General features: G+C 39.7%; 1 protein-coding gene across 1 annotated transcript in view; it reads left to right on the forward strand.

The window, feature by feature from the left end:
• Positions 1-15,189, forward strand: part of LOC118432757 (serine/threonine-protein kinase 11-interacting protein-like) — a gene marked incomplete in the record, with an annotated part of 31,396 nt that overhangs the window by 13,739 nt on the left and 2,468 nt on the right. The window contains 7 exon segments of the mRNA XM_035844373.1: positions 275-1,640; positions 11,673-11,770; positions 11,996-12,174; positions 12,682-12,766; positions 13,117-13,217; positions 13,924-14,093; positions 14,822-14,872. Of these exon segments, the coding sequence (XP_035700266.1) occupies positions 275-1,640; positions 11,673-11,770; positions 11,996-12,174; positions 12,682-12,766; positions 13,117-13,217; positions 13,924-14,093; positions 14,822-14,872 (2,050 nt within the window).

Below are 15,189 nucleotides of genomic sequence, written 5' to 3' on the forward strand. Positions count from 1 at the left end.
TACTCATATACATTGTACTAACTGATTTGATATGTCATATTTTTTACACTACCATTCATCTACATACATGTATACAATGTTTGCTGAAACTTAAGCGTTATAAAAATCATGGAAGCAAAGATTAAACAAAGATTCGTACACTTATAGAAATTAATTCAAATGTAGATTAATTGGGTGATCTAACATGGATTTAAAGTTCATTGTAACATGTGTATATCTTAAATGTGTATTTCTAACCTTAATATTACTATTATGCTTTACGTTCTAATTGTAGAAAGTCGCCACAAGAAGAGCCAGACTCCTCTGACTATGGCACCTCAGAGAACACGCCCACCACCACCCCACACCAGTCAGCCAACAAAGACTCTCTCTTATCAGAAAATCTCCAAGCCTCCTCAACAAGTGAAAGCACCATCGTCGACGTCAGCAGGGCAAAAACACCAGTCGCGAATCTATCTACGAGTCTGAAAACATCCCAAGAAAAGAAATCACCTGTGACGGAAGACACAGAATCGTCTCCGAAGAAGTCCAATAGAAGCGTAGATTTTGATGATTCGGTCATAGTCAGAAGAAAGTCAAGAAGTGGGAAGTCAAAGAAGAGTTCTAAAGCCAAAGTTGTGGAAATAGGGGAGACTGTGAAAGCAAAGAAGTCAGACGATTTAAAACTTCCCGTGCAAGAAAGTGCCTCACAGGTGGCTGATCCAAGTGTGTCGGAAGCGATGCATAACGCAGGGGCTGTACCAATGGCAACAAACTTTTCAGATTCAAAGGGAAGGCTGTCCCCAGTGGCAAAGCTGAAGCAAAACAGAGACGGCAGTCCCAAAAGTACCGCGTCTTCCCACAAACTGTTACAGGAGCGTAGGAGTAACGATAGCATCACTGTGCTAAGCGAGGATACCACTGTGGACTTCACCACAAGCAATGCAGTCAAACAGAAAGTGGAAAGAACTGATTCACCCATTGAAGAAGACAACGCAGTCTTAAATGGGCAGTTAGAGAGCGAAGAAGCGAGCGTCAAACCTAAGAGACAAGACAGTGTATACAGCGAGATCGCTGTTCTATCAACTGATGATCCAAACACCACTGAGACAAATAGGCCAGACGTTTTGGATGCAATAGTTTCAAACATGCAGTCTTCAGGCGACCAACAAGATATTTCAGATATCTATAGTAAACATGTGTCCGAAGAAATGGCGACAAGTCCTCTCACCGGGAGTACTTGTACAAGTATGGTGGCCAGCATGTACCAAAGTGCAATATCGGAAAACGGAGAGGAACCATGCGAGAGTTCCGACACAGTCAACATCAGTTTGTCCCAAGTAGAACAAACAAATGTCGTTAGGAAGGAAACTTCTGATTCTGCGTTGAGGAACGGAAAAACCTCAAACGGAGAAGAGGAAAGTACGGATCTTTACAGTTCGCAATTTCTTGGGTCTTCTGCACCAAGTACGTCCAAGAACGCGTCGTTTGACAAGCTGTTTTCAGAACTGGATCCATCTAGGAGAAGGGACGCGAAGAAAGAGGTGGAGACCGGGATAAAGTTTTACACAGAAGACTTTACGCTGGTGGACCACAGAATGAAGCTGTTCCTCACTATGTCTGTGTTTGGGGAGGACGAGGAATTTGAGTGTCTTATCAAGGTTAGGATCATCAGGGTTGGACAAGTTTTCTAAAATTCACTTGTCCTATCGGGCAAGCACATAAAAAATTTACTTGCCCAAACCAATTTTTCACTTGCCCAAAATTCAAATGTCACTGTTACAACTAATACTAGTATATGCATTTCACTTCCAGCAATGGAATTCTCTGTTGACCATTGCTTGATGTCATGACAGTAAAAAGTAACAAGTATGTCAAAATGACACTCAATCAATGGAAAAATCTTACTTGCCTGATCAGGCAAGTGAAGTAGGTCATGCACTTGCCCAATCAGCACTTTCACTTGCCCTGGACAAGAGGGCTAGTGGACTTGTCCAACCCTGGATCATACTTAATTCATGGCAGAAAAATTCTTCACTCTTGTAGCTATTTTAAAGAGGCTCCACAATAACTTTGGAATTCCACTTTTCCCATTTTGAAATGGGCTTATATTTTCAATATAAAAGCACTTGGTGAAAAGTCTTTACATATGATTGACAAGTATGATGTACAGTTGTGAAATGTGATAATAACTTTCATGAATATTCATTTTTAAAATTTTCTTCCTGCAGGAATTTCTGCAGGAATTCCTGCAGGAAGCGTTTTTCCTGCAGGAATTCCTGCAGGAAAAACTTTTTCCTGCAGGAATTCCTGCAGAAATTTCCTGCAGGACAAAGGTAAATTCCTGCAGGAAGAATGTTTTCTGCAGGAATTTCTGCAGGAATTCCTGCAGAAATGACCTTAAAACTAATATCTAAAGCAATGACAGGAAGAGTTCTGTATGCATTTGATTTTGTTTTGAAACTGTTAAACTGTGCCAATTTCATTAGCTGTTTTAGCCTTGACTTTCAATGTCTAAAATAGATATATATTGGAGGCATTGTTTATTGTTTCATTTTCCTAGTTTTATTGATTATGTTGCCAGAGATGCCTGAGGCATTAGAAAAAAAAACTGTCCTATGAATTAACTTGTCTTCAACAAAATGCCTGTCCTGCAATGGTTACTCAAATTTTTTCAGAGGTACTCAATATTTTTCAGAGGTACGGAAGCTGTGGCAACTACTATTTGTTACCTCTTCTATTTTTTCTTTAACCTCAATACTGACGTTTTATGAGTATCTAAGCCAATTTGAGTGCCCAAGAACTATCCATTTAGCATCCATAAGCTAAGTAAAAACATTTAAAGGATCAGAAGTCAGCAAAGAAATGGATCTACATTATTTTTTGTAGTACCTCCATTAGCACCTGTACCATGCATAAGATAGAGTTTAAGCACTGAAATTGCCAATATGCATGCTGACGAAATTGTTACCGCAGCAAGAGGATGATGGTTTCTACATGTTTTTGGGTAATATTCGGTGAGGCAGCGATCACCCTCTACCCACAATTCCTATAATACTGATCACAAAATTAGTACCTTATTCTCAGTTTGACGCAGAACCGGACGGACAAACCACCCTGGCATGGAACGTTGTGACGATAGCATCGGTCACGAATAGGACTTTCCTTACTTAGAACAAGATTTCCCTTTAGAAAACTGAAAGGCATCTTCTCTGATTGGCTGACAGCTGGTTTGTGGCGAAGCCCAAAGTAACCGAAAAGCTAACGTAAGCAAGCAGAGGGACCAGACATTTGCCAGAAGGAGTATGTTATGGGAGTTGTTCCCTCTGCATAGGAGTATGCGGTGTTGAAAATGATGAAAATATGCCGGGAGTTGGGGGGGGGGGGTAGGTGTGCTTGCTCGCAGCAACTTTCACTATGTGTAATATTGATGGAAATGTCATTAACTTATCTTAGTTAAAATGCAAGAAATAGCATTTCAGAGGGTCAAGATTTTCAGGCCTCTGGTGCGATGCGTTGTGCCTTCGGCGCTCCACGTGCTGAAAATTTTGTCAGCAAAAGTTCACTTCTACCCCCACCCCAAAATGGATTTACTGCTGCCCGCGTAACTTCTGTAGTGGGAACTCTGCCCAAGCTAAGCAATGTCATGGAGGCAGCTGACATTGCCTGTCATTCCTCCGGGTTCTGGACATCTTTTTCTTCTCACATTGTCATTAGCTAGTCAGCTTTTCGTACAACAATCCTAGCATTGTACGAAAGGATTGCGCGTTTTGCCTTGCAACTCCTCCTGAATTTACCGTTAAGCATTACCAGCCCTCCTGAATTTATCGTTAAGCGTTACTCCGCCTTCTGAATTCACCGTTAAGCATTACCAAGACAACCCCCTCTCTTGCAGACCCTCATGTAAGGGTGCCCACATTAACAAGAAAACTTGAACTTCTCAGCAAGGAGGTTTCAACCTCCTTGTTCTCAGTATGCTACTGACCGTATACACTTTTTCTAGATGAAAGGATTTGAACTCCTATCCTATGGTCTACCAACCAGATGAAATTATTTTGGGGACTTCCAGTAACTATTTACTGAATTCTAAACTATAGTAAAAAATTTTGCTCATCTTCTGGAAAAGTAAATCATGAACCACTTTGTTAGCCATGCTGATCACTGGTATCTTTGGGTTATAGAAATCAACCAGGCTTTATAATAAACCCCTCAGGGTGCAACATTGATCATCTATTATCATATATGTGGCATTGACCTGTCATGCGATGCCATAACACATAGAAGTGTCCCGATCCGGGTACGTGGACACCTAGAAATTCATTCACTGGTGTTTTAATGAATCTCTATTTAAACAGCTGTTTTTAATGCATTTCTAGGTGTCTAATTGAAATGATATATCACCCATCACCAGATCCGATCAGTTAAAAGAACAATTTGACCAGTAACACCCTTTCCTCAGCTGTAACTCTTTTCATGCTTTAAAGTCCTTGAGATTGTGACAAAGGCTTTTTTATGACAAGAGTATGATAATCACTTTGCCCTCCCCTTTCTCACCCATCTTTAGAGAAGCCATTCTCTAATCTCCTTTGCACCTACATGTAGGTGTTTAAAATCCAGCAACAACAATGCATGCACTAATTTATAATGACAGGTAATTTGAGAAATGAATGGTAGTTGCAACTTGGTAAATTAAGAAGTAGACTAAGTTTACCCAAGGAGGTTTAACTTCCTTCCTTTACCTTGCATATCACAAAGGAGTTTTAAAGCTCTGAGCTCACTGACCTAACCTAGATTTTCCAACAGCAACCTAATGGAATAGATTTTTAGTCTTTACTATTTGCCTTTGGTAATCTTTACTTGGCTACCCCAGGCCTAGGTCTCTTGTGATTTTATTGATAAAAGTTCCTTGGTTTAAGACAAAAAAAGTTCCTGATCATTTAGATGTTGATAGGTTTGAAGGCTGATATCAGATACTGATAGCCAGAATAAAGCTACCAAACCAGAATGGCTGTCACATCAAAATATATGCCACAGGCCTTCTACTACTTAGAATAATAAGACTAATTAGCCACTGCAGTCCGCATAGGGTGTTGATAGGTGAAATTTGGGGTCCTGACCTATGGACTATCTTGCAGGTGCTAGCATGTGCTATAGAGAGGTGTTGAAAAGCTGAAAGGCCGACAAAGTAACAACAAACTTTTTGATAACCAAACTTAATGATAACCTGGGTTTTGATCTGGTACAAAGTACAGTTATCTTTTGGACCATTAACAATTTAACATGAAGTCATGAATGCCATGAAGCTGTTACCAGTGATTCATATGAATAGAAACATCAGGCAAAAGTTTGTTCCAGAGATTATTTGTAGTTTAGGTTCCAAATCCTACTACATGGGCAGGCTGTATATAAGGCGCTTACCTTCCTCTTTTTGGTAATTATGCACATTGTTATGTGGGTTGAAAGGAGGTCAGTTATTGTTAAGGCATGCTCCCCAATTAGCAAGTTATTAGCAAGTCCCACAGGGACCTTCCCAAAACACTGTGAAATTTCTATACACAACTGCTTTATAGAGCCTGGTGGGCAGTCAGGCCAAGCAAGGAGGTTGAAATGATTTTTTTTAACCTCCTTGGGCCAAGGAAGTTTCATATATTAAACGACCTTGGTCAGGCAAAGAAAATTTCAGATTAGAACTTTAAAGTTGAAGAAACCTGAAAATTCACTTCTGGGATGGATTACAGGATTCAAGTCAGATCAAGAAGCTTTCATCAATAAAAGTTCCTTGATCCTCCTTGATCTCACCAACTTGATCGGGCTCAACATTTTTGGACTACCAGTACTAATGGCAACCTTAGAATTTGGAAAAATGGGAAATTAGGCAGTGCTGTGCACAGCACTATAGCCAGACAACTTCTCACTTTATTATATACCATTGAAGCTTGGATCCAGGTTACATCCAGGTACGTGGGGTCATACTTTGTGGCGTCACTGAGGAAAGTGAACGTTTTCAGACATGAATCTGATATTTCAGCCACGTTTCTGAATCATAAAATCTTTTTTTTCTGGCAGCCAAGTCTTGATATATATTTGGGATGATCAGGGGATCCAGAGGAAACTTAGTGGCAATATTATTAGAAACATGATGTGTTTGAAGGCATTTGAAAGTCCATGAAGGAATGCAGCTTCAGTAAGACAGTCTAACACGGTCTGGTTTGTCACCTTTTAGCCTGAGTGGTTAAATGTGTTAGGTTCGTGAGCTGGTGGGCCCAGGTTAAAATCCTGGGAGTCAGGAGACTACTACTTGCCTCTTGTGTTTCAAAAGTGCAAGATTGTGAAAGACCTTGCACTTCTGTGTCAGTGGGAAAGATGGCCTCAAGCCGACTTCTTTGAAACTTCCAAGCCAGTCCTCACGATGTGGTTCAGCATGTGAGAAGGCGTGTTAACCTTTACTGCCTCCTCAAGACATTTAAAATTCATTGTTTGACATTGCCTGGGCCAGACCCTATAGAAGAATATCATACAACCAACATCTGCCGAAAGTCTTCACCCAGCAGACGTGCTTTAGGCATTTTTGTCGAACTTCCTATTTTGCACTTTTTTCGCACAAATGGACAGGAGGAACACAGTATAAATTAAAAGCCAAACAAAAAGTTGAAAAATGCCTAAACTGTAGCCCAACCTCTGCTTGGAGAGTGACCGGCGTGACACAGAGATTCTATCTTTCATACTCTCCAAGCAGAGGTTCAGCTCCAGCTGTTTTTGATGTGTTAAAGGCCTTGGCCAGCAGACATGAAGGAAACGGTACAATATTAAAATAGAAAACTTGACAAAAATGCCTAAAAGCATGCAAGAAGGTTGAAAACAACCTCCTTGAAGCATGTTAAAAACAGCCAGAGCCAAACCTCTGCTTGGAGAGCAATCTTTCCATGTGCCACTTTTTGTTGGCTCTATGCAAATCAAGACAATTCACGCCTTGTTCATATCCACAAAGTCGGGTCTGGTACCATGAATGCTGACCGAAGGGGGTCTGATAGACACCAACTGACCAAGCAGTAATGTTAATCTGTGCTGGTTGAAAAGACACAGCTTAAACTTTAAAGGGCTTGAAAGTGACAGATGGATATTGCTGGTGTTTCCACTATGGCTTACAACCATGCCTTTTTTTGGCTTGTTGACCCTCCTTTTAGGTGATTTTGTCAGGCCAGAGAGAAAAATCCTCAAGTAATTATTGTTATGCAGGTTCAAACAAGGTCAGCTTTTGTCCTTAATATAATTGCAAAGGATACATGTGCAATTATCAAGTATCCCACAGGGACTGTCCAAGAACCCCAGGTGGTGACTTTCTTCCTAACACGTGTCTTGCTCAGAGATAAGTCCTGGGCTTCAGTCAGCGCAACGAGGGTTTATCTACTCTCCAAGCAGAGGTTAGGCTCCGGCTGTTTTTTGACGTTTCACTTTAGTCGTTTTTATTGAGCTTTCTATTTTGTCATGTTTCTTGAAGTACGCCAGCCAAACAATACAAGATACAATACAAAATAGAAAGCCCAATAAAAATGACTAAAAAAAAAATGTTAAAAAAAACAGCCGGAGCCAAACCTCTGCTTGTACTAAGTTGTAGAGTGGCTTTATCATGACAACCTTCCTTACTTGGTCAGTGGTATTTCAGAATGACAGAAACCTGAAAATTTACTTTTGGGATGTAAATTAAATAATAAAATAATATTAAAAAAGAGACATTTTGATTTACGATAATTATCTAAGTCTGGCACTCCCTCCCAAACCAATCAATGTTCAAACCAAACTGGCCGGCCCAGCGTTAGTCAGAAAACAGTAACTGTATGTAATATTATGATTAGCTTGTTGTACAGCACTCAGAGCACTGTCCTTTTCAACACATCCCTACAACTTACAAGTAATCTCCACGCGTGGCCAATTTACTCCTCTGCCGGCTAAACTCCTTCCCCCAGCTTATGTGCTGTCTCATGCCATGCAGCATCTGCTTGGAGATTACCCTACATGTAGAGCCTCCTCTAGGGCAGGGCTTAGGGTGACAACCCTTCCATGGCAAACTCACTTGAGTCACTTCCCTGGCATTTACAAAGTAATAGGGAGTTTGGCAACTTTGAAACTAGCATAGCAGTCCCACAACTAGAAGGACCAGCTTTTATTTTCGAGCGCTCGGGTCTGAGTTTATCATGGTCATTACTGACAGAAGGGGGTCTGATAGCCAGCAGCAGTTGTTTACTTTTAACACAGCTTGAAGGGCAAACTGGCAGCAAGGCACAGCTGGATTGAAATGGCACAGAGGTGCTGACTTCATTCCCAAACCTCCTTGGTTTGAGCAGTCTATTAGCTAAAGTGGACATATTTTTAAGCTCTTTAAAAGACCATCAAATTTTCACAAAACTTTAAGAAACATTGTTCATAGTTTAGCCCTAAATTGAAGACAACCTTGATTTACCCTACTGGTTTAACCATTTTAAATTCAAATATTAGTGTTAAAGTGAACTTAATAGGTTTCTGAAATTCTGTAATTCTTCTGAAATTTCTGCTATTAATAATGGACCTCTGAGTTCCAGAGTTCGAATCTCTTTGAAAATTGAAGGCCTTTTTGATCCTCAGCACTACAAGTTACAGCAAGGAGGTTGAAAGAGGTAGCCAGGATGTTTGGACCTGGATTCTTGCTAATTGTTAATTGGACACCAGCATCATTTGCATATCTTTAGAACAATAGCTGACCTTACTTTGAACCCGCATTACAATAGCGCATACTTACTTGAATTTTCAACTAGAGGAAGCAAGCTCCTGGCTAATGTTACAAGGCCCAATTTTAAATTATGAAATATTCTCTGGAACAAACTTGCCAATGAAGCATAACAACTTCATGGCATTCCATCCCATTTATACTCAAGTGTTAATATCTTATGATGATCAAAAGATGACCAACCAGATCAAGGAGGTTGAAAAGAGGGACCAGAATGAGATCAAACAAATCTCAGGTTGCTGACCAAGGACCTTTCATCCTTGGCCACGTTGGTACTGTATTTCAATGCATGCATGAAAGGAGCATTCAAACAGAGGAGTTCATTTAATGAAAACACCACAGCCGTGTAAGCACAACATAGGCTGTTAAACATGTCATGGCCAACTGACTCATACTTTGTGTGTAACTTTAATTTGTGAGTTATCTATACGAAGATGAATCAATTATTTTATTTTGTTGGTCTTTTGCAACCTTTTCTGTATAATTTCTACCCCTCGAGCCGCCTCTCTAATTCACACTTCCGCACCTCCTACCCTCCTATATATAACTGGCATTTGCAACAGGCCAAGAATAAATGCAGGACTATCAAATAGTAGCACATTGACTATGATTGAGAAGGAAAGTTTCTGATGAGAGAATTTTACTTACCAGAGTTAGAGAACAGTTTTTCCCTTGTAATGTAATGTGCCAACTCAGATAAACTTTTATGCTTATCTATCCTGAGGTTTCTGCAATATTAAGATCAGGTCAGTCAATTCCTTATAACATCCTTGCTCAGAACTTGTTTAAAAACTCCCTTGTAGTCTGGAAGGCATATACTAGTATGAGATCATTAACTATACTTCTCACCCAATTGAGACTGTCTTTCACTTCTCTAATGACCTGAATTACAAATTAGTACATGCATTGTACTTGCTAGTTTACACCAGTAGATAATCATGGCTTCTTTAGAGATGGGTAGGAAAGGGCGGAAGAGGTTATTATGACACCTATACATGAGCCTTTTGATGAATCTTACAGCATTTACCTCAGGAGTTATGGATGAGGAAAGGGCCATACATACAACAGAGGCCTACAACTAGGTCGTATGTCTGTGGTCATACAATTTTTTCTGTGTGTAAAAAGGACATACAATAGATCCTGGGTAAATGTATGACCGTCCAGCCTCGTGTAAAATAGCCGCTGTCATGGGCACCCCCCTTTCAGTTTCAGGCGGATTGCGTGATGGCTGATGGTTACATTACAGCTTATGTGCCAGAAGGGAACACATTTGTTGAAACCAAGTTCTAGTTGCCTCTTCTCATGCAGGCATTGTTATGGCCGGTGTGGGAATTCCTACCAGAAAATTCTTCTTGGCTGGGAGTGCTTTTAAGTTTTATATTGAAAATGTTAGCACTTGACAAAATGGGAAAAGTAGACTTGTAAACTTCAACTGAAGAAATTGTTTGTATATTGAAGGCAGTATACGTGTAATTATGGGGAGGGCACCCTAACATGCCAGGCTTTTTCATGCCCTTGAAGTTTAGTTGCCAGAGAGTTGTCAAGTTCAGAATGCGATTCAATGAATTCTTAACACGTTCATCCATGGAACATACTTGGATAAAAAAATGGATTTATCTTGTTCATGCCCTGCGGATACAAGGCTCTCTATTATATATGAATATGTTTCACTATATATTCACAGTCAGGTCTGATAAACAACTAATGCAATAGGCACAGTTTAACAGTTTCAAAACAAATGAAAAAAATCAAATTGATAAGAACTCCTTAAAGTGATTAGTCAAGGAGTTAATAAAACAGGCTGCAAATTCTGAAAAGATGTGGATAAAGGTGAATTTTTCAGTCGTCTTTTTTTACCCCTCTTTTCAAATGGGTTAGTCTAAATGGTCCTAACACTGAAAGGGTTAAGGGAGGATTAACCACTATTTCTAGGGGGAACATCTATATTTGCAATAGATATGAATGACTGAATGCCTAAAGGCTGTTCTGTGCTGGAAGTGGAAAACAAGAGCAGATGTCAGAGGTGAAAGGGCAAGGTTTAAGGGTGAGGCAAAGCAGCAGTCCTGATTACCCATATTTGTGATTCGGATTGGCGAAACTCTTGTCAATTATCACATGATAATCAATATGCATTTTGTTACAGCAAATAGGAAACATCACTGATGATATAGAAGGGATGCCACATAAACTAGACTTTTCTGGATCAAATCTCACAGAGTGAAAGTGTTATTGCTTTAAATATGAATTATAAGGTCATTTCTGCAGAAATTCCTGCAGAAATTCCTGCAGAAAACAATCTTCCTGCAGGAATTTACCTTTGTCCTGCAGGAAATTCCTGCAGGAATTCCTGCAGGAAAAAGTTTTTCCTGCAGGAATTCCTGCAGGAAAAACGCTTCCTGCAGGAATTCCTGCAGGACTTCCTGCAGGAAGAAAATTTTCAAAATGAATATTCATGAAAGTTATTATCATATTTCACAACTGTACATCATACTTGTCAATCATATGTAAAGACTTTTCACCAAGTGCTTTTATATTGAAAATATAAGCCCATTTCAAAATGGGAAAAGTGGAATTCCAAAGTTATTGTGGAGCCTCTTTTTAGTAAACTATATATATGTTTCTAAAAATCCCATGTGATGTACAATGTATAGGAAGTTGAAAAGGAATTTATTTTTATGCTCTTGATGTTTTAAAATCTATGTAACCAACATTACAGGAAGCTACCCCCTGGAAAACTGGTCAATCGTTCCTTACAAATTATTTATGGGGAGGTACATTGTAGTTTACATTGATTGAGGGTTGAAGGGAAGAATTACTAATATCTATGGCATTAAGAAATCAACAAAAATTCTAAATATTTCAGGGAGGTACATGTACTTGGGAACTTTGATTTCTTGTTCAAAGCTATAAATTAGTGTAATCTCCTTTGTAGGCTCCTGTGGTGCAATATGGGAAGCCTCAGGAGAGACCTGCAGTTCTGGTGTCATCTGATAGGAGTGTCCATGTACTGAAGATTACAGGACCTGAGAGGTGAGTTTTGTCATTTTTGGATTTCTATATTTTAGTCTCATTTGATTGAATTTTGAAGGCTTCTTAGAATTATTCAACCAGAAAATATGTTTAAGCTTTCATTTGAAAGATTGTGATTGTTTGTGCTCCTAACCAATCGGTGCACAGGTGTTGTGTCTTCATTCAAACTGAATTATGATTGGCTGCTGCTGACCAATGATGTAACACTTTCTTCAACTTTGACAGTGAGGTGCCATCTGATTGGCTGCAGAAACTGGCCCATCACCCAATCACAGAGCTCCATTACATAGACATAGGTCTTGGAAGCCAGAGTTTCCGACTGGAGTTTACCGGCCATGGAGGCTGTTACACCTTCCTGGTGAGAGATAGTGAGCGCTGCCGGAGATTTCTCAGGGTCTTCACTGGTAAGGGACATCTTTTGTATGATTTTCTACTCTTGGAAGATAAATTTCATAGTTTTTGAACAGAATAATCCAGAGGTCCTGGGTTTAAATCCATTCATATGCCACCAACCTTGTGCCCCTCTATTTACTGAAGTCAGGAAAAAAGAACTTTTTGAGGATTTTTGTTTAAACCCAGTCACACCTCTCACAAAAGTTTTAGGTGGGTTTTAAAAGTTTTCTCCTGTGATTATGCTTTAAGAGACTCTTGAAGTAAAAGAGATGACCAAAACGAATGGACACAGACTATGAACGCTGAGCTTTTGCTGTACTGTATGTTTTTATGCATGTGTATTTAATGACATGTGTTGATTGATTTATTACGATTTAGGACTCAATTTAATCTGTATTTCTTTTATCTGACACTTAGCTCCCTCGTAACCAATGAAAAGTGGCCTGTAGGCTGATTTGGGCTCCTTATGAATAACTAAAGGTTCAAACAAACAAATAATTATGCTTTGTTGTTTTCAGACCTAGTTCGTCACTCAACTATCAGTGCCAACAGCCAGCTAAAGGGGATCACCAAGAACAATGTGGATACACACAACAACATCAGGTCAGTAGGCATGGTCTCAAAACTTCTATGTCTTTCCTAAGGGTGACTCCAGCATATCGTACAGTCAACAATTAAGTGACACTCGATGAACTGTTGTTTATCTGGTCTAAACATAATATGTGTTATTGTAAATATGTGCATAAAGCTGTCTGTACATATGTAAATACTTTTCGTTTTGTGACCGCATCTGAACTGTGAGCAGCGACACCTGTCCTGCAGTACAATGTGAACCAGTCAGAATTGCCCTGAAGAAGGTGACAGACGGTCACCAAAACGTCGGTGAGAATAAAGCATTGGTTGTGTAAAAAGAGTCTCTTTATTCATAATATGTGTCACCTGTACATTTGTAGGTCTCAGGTGTTGAAGGCCAGCGATGAGAACTCACCCGACGTGGACACAGACATCACCATGTACCTACTGGCGTATCTCAACACTGATGTTGGCACAACAGGTAAAACTGGCTGATGTACATCATTTCTTCATTTACCTTCACCAAAAAGGTGATGTTTCCAGATGCGCGTGTCTGTCTTTTTGCGTGTTTGTGGACAGCATAACTTGAGAACACCTGGATGGATTGGATAGGTCTTGATTAGACTTTGACCTCCAGGAATTTGCCATGGTACTGCAGCAGAACTTCCAATTTCACTACTGTAAATGCATTTAAGTTCGCGGGGATTTAATTTCACGGTAGCGGGAAAAAGGACTTTTCGCGGTGCATTTAATTTCGCGGTAACACCATAGACTGCAATCTAATACCATAATAGAAAAATGGTCGTGGTGGTTTTTAGTTCGCGGTGAAGTGGTCACCGCGAAAACCGCGAACATCAATCCACTGCGAACATTTCTGCATTTACAGTATCTCGTCTTCTGGACAAGCTCTTGTGGCCATTTTGGGGTGGAAGGTAACTCTTGCACACAGGGAGAAGTGCCATAGGTCTGAGCGCCCACTAAGTTGTTCTAGACCTGCAGGGGCATTTTCTTTAAAATTTTTGAACGAGGATAACTCAAGAAGGGGTTGACAGACCGCTGATAGACTACTGTATAAAGCTCAACCATCCTTCAAAAGGTTATACTTGCATGCAGAAAATTTGGATTCAAAGTTCTTTTACTTTATAAGACATTTTCATTGATGTATGTTGTTTGCTGATGTTCTGTAGGAAAGGACCCACTGCCCATTGCAGTGGTCGTCACCACCACGGAGATCTGTCTGACAGCTGTCAATCACCAGTGGCCGTTGCCACGGTTACAGCCCGCCCTGTCAGCATCAGTCATGGGAACACAGTTCACCCTGAGGGAGGGACAGAAAATCAGCAACATCACCAATGTGGTATGTCAAAAAACTTGACCCACTATTTGAAATATCATTATATATCAAAATATTGAATAGCTGAAGGGCAATGTTGATAACAAGTACTAAATTTAAAAAAATAATTGTTTGTATGTGTATGTGCTTGTGTGTGTGTCCGTGAGTGTATGTGTGTGTGTGTGTGTGTGTGTTTGTGTGTGCAGGGCTCGAAATACTGGGTGCATGTGCACCCAGGTGCACCCAAAATTGTGCACCCAATTATTTTCTGTGGGTGCACAGGGTACACCCAAATATTTTCTTAGGTTTATGTATGTTAAGATATCAAAGTATACTAATATACATCATATTCTTGACATCTAAGTGTTAGAGAGATAATAAAAATGTCCGTCATGGTACTTGTTTAAGAATTTGATAGCTTGTAACTAAGTTTTATTATTAGGTTATTACTTAAATTTAAGTGGGTGCACCAAACAATTTTTGGGTGCACCCAATTTTTTAAGCTGGGTGCACCAGTGCACCTAATCACAAAATGGATTTCGAGTCCTGGTGTGAGTGTGGGTGTATGTGTCTGTGTGTGTGTGTATGAGTGTGTGTTTGTGTGTATTGAAGTCTGGATGAATAAAATGGTCTTAAGAAAAGTAAAATGTTTTTGTTGAATATAGTTTGATGTCTAGACATTTTTACCTATGATATCTATGTTTGTATATGCTACATTTTCTATCATTAATGCCATAATGTCTTGCCCTTAGAATGTGTATGAGGATGCACCATGTAACCTGTCCTTGGACTTTCTCAATGAGGTAAGGAGTAAGGATTCTTTTGTTTGTTTCTTTGTTTTTTAATGAGTTTGCATAGTGCTCAACTTCATTTTCACCTGTGTGAAGAGAGGAAAGTGTGTGTAAAGTGCGTTATTTTTCACATACAAATGCAATGTTGTATGTGTCATTATATATAATTGATCTTGCAGGAATTCAACAAAATTGTATGTAATGGACCAAACTTAAACTAACGAAGATGGTACCCAGGTAATAAAACAGTAGAAGGTAGTAGATCTCTCGCGTGTGAGAACTTGGACAGGAATATCAATCTTATGTTACAATTTTAAAATCTTGTATCC

This window comes from Branchiostoma floridae, chromosome 16, assembly GCF_000003815.2.
Source record: "Branchiostoma floridae strain S238N-H82 chromosome 16, Bfl_VNyyK, whole genome shotgun sequence".
NCBI lineage: Eukaryota > Metazoa > Chordata > Leptocardii > Amphioxiformes > Branchiostomatidae > Branchiostoma > Branchiostoma floridae.